This window comes from Elephas maximus, chromosome 18 (assembly GCF_024166365.1).
Source record: "Elephas maximus indicus isolate mEleMax1 chromosome 18, mEleMax1 primary haplotype, whole genome shotgun sequence".
In the NCBI taxonomy this organism is placed as follows: Eukaryota; Metazoa; Chordata; class Mammalia; order Proboscidea; family Elephantidae; genus Elephas; species Elephas maximus.
The window spans coordinates 69,008,896-69,012,680 of record NC_064836.1 but is presented as its reverse complement, the minus strand read 5'-3'; the positions used below and the strand labels follow the sequence as shown (position 1 = coordinate 69,012,680).

The 3,785-nt window shown below is 32.1% G+C and overlaps 1 protein-coding gene across 1 annotated transcript; it reads right to left on the bottom strand.

Moving 5' to 3' along the window:
• Positions 1–369: 369 nt before the first annotated feature.
• On the bottom strand, positions 370–1,335 carry LOC126061374 (olfactory receptor 5K1). The gene has a single exon (XM_049857876.1). It carries the CDS (start codon positions 1,333–1,335, stop codon positions 370–372), a length of 966 nt encoding a protein of 321 aa, XP_049713833.1.
• Positions 1,336–3,785: the final 2,450 nt, after the last annotated feature.

Genomic DNA, 3,785 nt, shown 5'->3' with positions numbered 1-3,785 from the left:
CGAACCTACTTGACAGCGCCTAACAACAACAATGTTCATGCTCCAAGCTATTAGAGGGGCTGGATGTCAATGTTTAATAGAATTCTTTGTACCTGCCAGTTTTGCTATTCCTTTTTGATGTTGATAATCTCCGATGATGGTACAGTGTGTGAAATTGACAATATGCTAAATTGTTTCTTGAATGAATTCAAAATTTTGTTTTGTTTGCATTTTTGTTATTTGAATTAAGATTTAGCACTTGTATCTCTTTCGCTCTTACATATTGCTGCTTCATTTTGGTTGTATTCTGATACATTTTAATATTTTATATACAACTTGTGCATTTTCTCTGTGTAATTTCATTTGGAAGTTTTTGCTGTAATTAAATCATTAATCCACAGTAGCTGTCATTTGTTTCAAAGTTTTTTGAGGTTTTACCTTCAGAATTTTTCTCAAGACACTTATTACTTCCTTATTTCTCAGGCTATAAATAAAAGGATTTAGTAAGGGAACTACTGTTGTAAACAAAATAGCAGCTGGTATATCCTGATCTCCTTCTTCCAGCAAATTTGGTCTAATGTACATGAAGAAAAGAGATCCATAGAACAATGAGACAGACAAAAAGTGGGAGGCACAGGTAGAAAAAGCTTTGACTCTTCCCTTTTTGGATTTCATTTTGAAAATAGTCAAAAGAATGTAGAGATAAGATATTAAAACACTGCCTATGGTGAAGGCTTGAATGGATCCTGAAAAGATAAAGAGTACCAGTTCATTAACATAAGGGTCAACACAGGAGAGTCTGTATAAAGGAAGAATATCGCAGTAAAAGTGATTGATTTGATTAGATCCACAGAAAGCTAACCTAAATAAAAGCTCTACATGAATCATGGAATGCAGGTTCCCAGCTATGTAGGCCCCTACGGTCATCTGAATGCAGAGTTTCTTCGACATCATGGTGTGGTAGTGCAGTGGACTACATATTGCCACATAGCGGTCATAGGCCATTGCTGCCAGGAGAAAGCAGTCTGCAGTTTCAACAGTGCAAAGAAAATAGAATTGTGTCATGCATTCATAGAGGGAAACCATTCTGTCCTCAGAAAAGAAGTTTTTTAACATCTTAGGAGTAATTGCACAGGCACAGCAAGAATCCACAAGAGCCAGGTTGCCCAGAAAGATGTACATGGGTGTGTGAAGACGACACTCTTTTGAAATCAATATCACCAGGCCAACATTCCCCACCATGGTGATCAGGTAGATGGCAAAGAACACCACAAACAGAAGGGTCTTCAGCTCTGGGTGATCCATAAATCCTGTGAGGATAAACTCGTTTTTCATTGTATGGTTTTCATCAGCCATTCCTGACTTCTCTGTTAAAAAATTTTTTTTGGAGAAATATGTGCTAATTTATAATGTGCTCAATTGAATCGTTGAACTCTCTCTGGCCCAGAAGTGGAAGGAACGTTTTCTGTAGTCCTTCCATGTGTCTCCTGGATTTTGTGCGTGCCCAATTCTGGGGGGAATTAATCTCCTGAAAGTATTAGCTTTTTGGATACTGAGTTAACATTTTTTTCCCGTCACATTTTGAAGAAAAACATGATTGGATGCACAAAGTAACCTTTAAAGTCTTGAGAGGACTATTCAAGGCAAAAAAAAAAAACAAAAAAACTTGTCTGTATGAGTTAGGTAAAGCCGATTCATAATTTAAAAGTCAGCAAATTAGTGTTCCCCCAAAATTTCAGTGATTGTGTATGTGCGGCTTAATGCTGTTGAAAAACGTATTTTCACTTGTATATTCTTAGCAATTTACTGTCTCCAACACTGGTGGAATATACATTTAAAAATAAAATGGGGAAAAAAGGAGCTATTTACAGGACTATTTATACCCCTGAAGGATGGGAGGTAAAGTGACATGGATGTATGCAGAGATTAGAGAGACAGAGGAAAGGAAAGGAAAGGAAAAGAAAACAAAACACAAAATGGCTGTACTAAAAAGCTTCCAGGGCATTTATAATATAATTAATGTAAAATTATACATGTGTATGTGCATAAATAAATTTTTAAAATGTAAATTGAGAAATTCCATTATATAACTGTATGTCAAAAAACAGGAATAAAATTAAACATCAACTTCAAACTGAAAAATTATTTACAATAAATATGATAAGGGTTCTATAGCTTTATTGAATAAAGAGCTTATACAGATCAATAGGAGAAAACACTAGAAAACAGGTAAAGGACAGGAACAGAAAAAATTTAAAAGAAATACAGCTTTAAAACTTACTAAAAATGTGTAACTTCATTACTAATTATAGAAACATCATTTGAAAGGGTTATGAGGATATTTTTATTTTGCCTGTCAAAATAGCTTTTTTTTTTTTTTTTTTTAAGAAATGAGAATGTATAGTGTAATCTAGGATATAGTGAAATAGGAACATTACGGGTTGGTGGTAGAAGTATAAATTAGTATAATCTTTGGAAAATAGTTTGGTATACAGTGACGAAACTTAAATGTTCACACCATTGACCCAGTAACCATAAACCTATTTAAAAGAAATAATTAGAAGATCAGACAAAAACTTACATATAATGATGTCCATTGTAATATTATTTATAATAGTGAAAAATTCAAAACACTTAGTGGTGAACATGTAGTAACTACGATTAAGTAAATATGCATCATCTATATGACGACTCATTAAAACGGGGGTTACTTAGAATATTTAATGTGATCATAAATTAGTCATAATAAAATATTAAGTGAAAAACAGTGTATAAAGATTTATACACAGAATAATCCTGATTTTCTTAAAAAATCCTTGGATATGAATATACAAGAAAGGCAGCACAGAATACTAATGAATTCTGTTATTACTATAAAAATGTATGTTTAACGTCTAAATGTTAATACTAATTTTCTGTGTCATAAGCTATTTTTTTCTTCTTTATATTTTCATCTATTTCAAATTCTCTACAATGAGTATTGTTTTTATAAACAGAAAATAAAAGTTTTGATTTAAAAAATTAAATGACATTCTCTTATGTCTATTATGTTTTATAACTTGAAACCCTTCAATTATCATTAGGGATTCAACTGATTTTTTTTTTTTTTTTTTGGTTTGTAATTCTGTAACGGAAAATGTCACAATGGATGTACTGAGAAAGTTCTTGCTTAATTCATGTGATAATGACTCTCACAGTTATTAATAATAATAATTTGGCAACAATCTTGCACTCATCTTAAACCATTCGGGAATATGTTCACGTATTGTGATGCTGCGTTCTGAAGGCCGCTTGCCTTAGGTAAAACAATATTTCCTTGTGGTCAGGCTTTACTGTTTTGAATCTTAGGTGTTTCCACAATATTCTAAGATCCTATAATACTCATATTTATGAAACTTTCAGTATATTTTAAAAACTTCCATTATTATCCCTTAGATTTGTCCTTATAGACAGAGAGTTTTAACTGATTGGAAATATGTAATTCCAATCTACCTTTGTTTATTTTAGTTAATTTGAGATCATTTATTCACTGACCTAATTTGCCTGCTTTGCACCAGGTACCTTCTTAGAAACCCCATATTCCAGGAACAGAAGCAAAGCTTTTTAGAGAGAGATAAGAATTCTTCACTTTTGGTTTCCTGAAAATATTGCTGACTTAAATCTCAGATTATTTGGGACCGATAGCTTTTGGAAATAGTATAAAAAATGTTCACCTGAAATCTACATAATTATGATTGAAATTTTTTTTTCATTAAATGCCTTACCTTTGTCAACTTGAAGTTAAAAAATCAACATTTGAAGTCTAT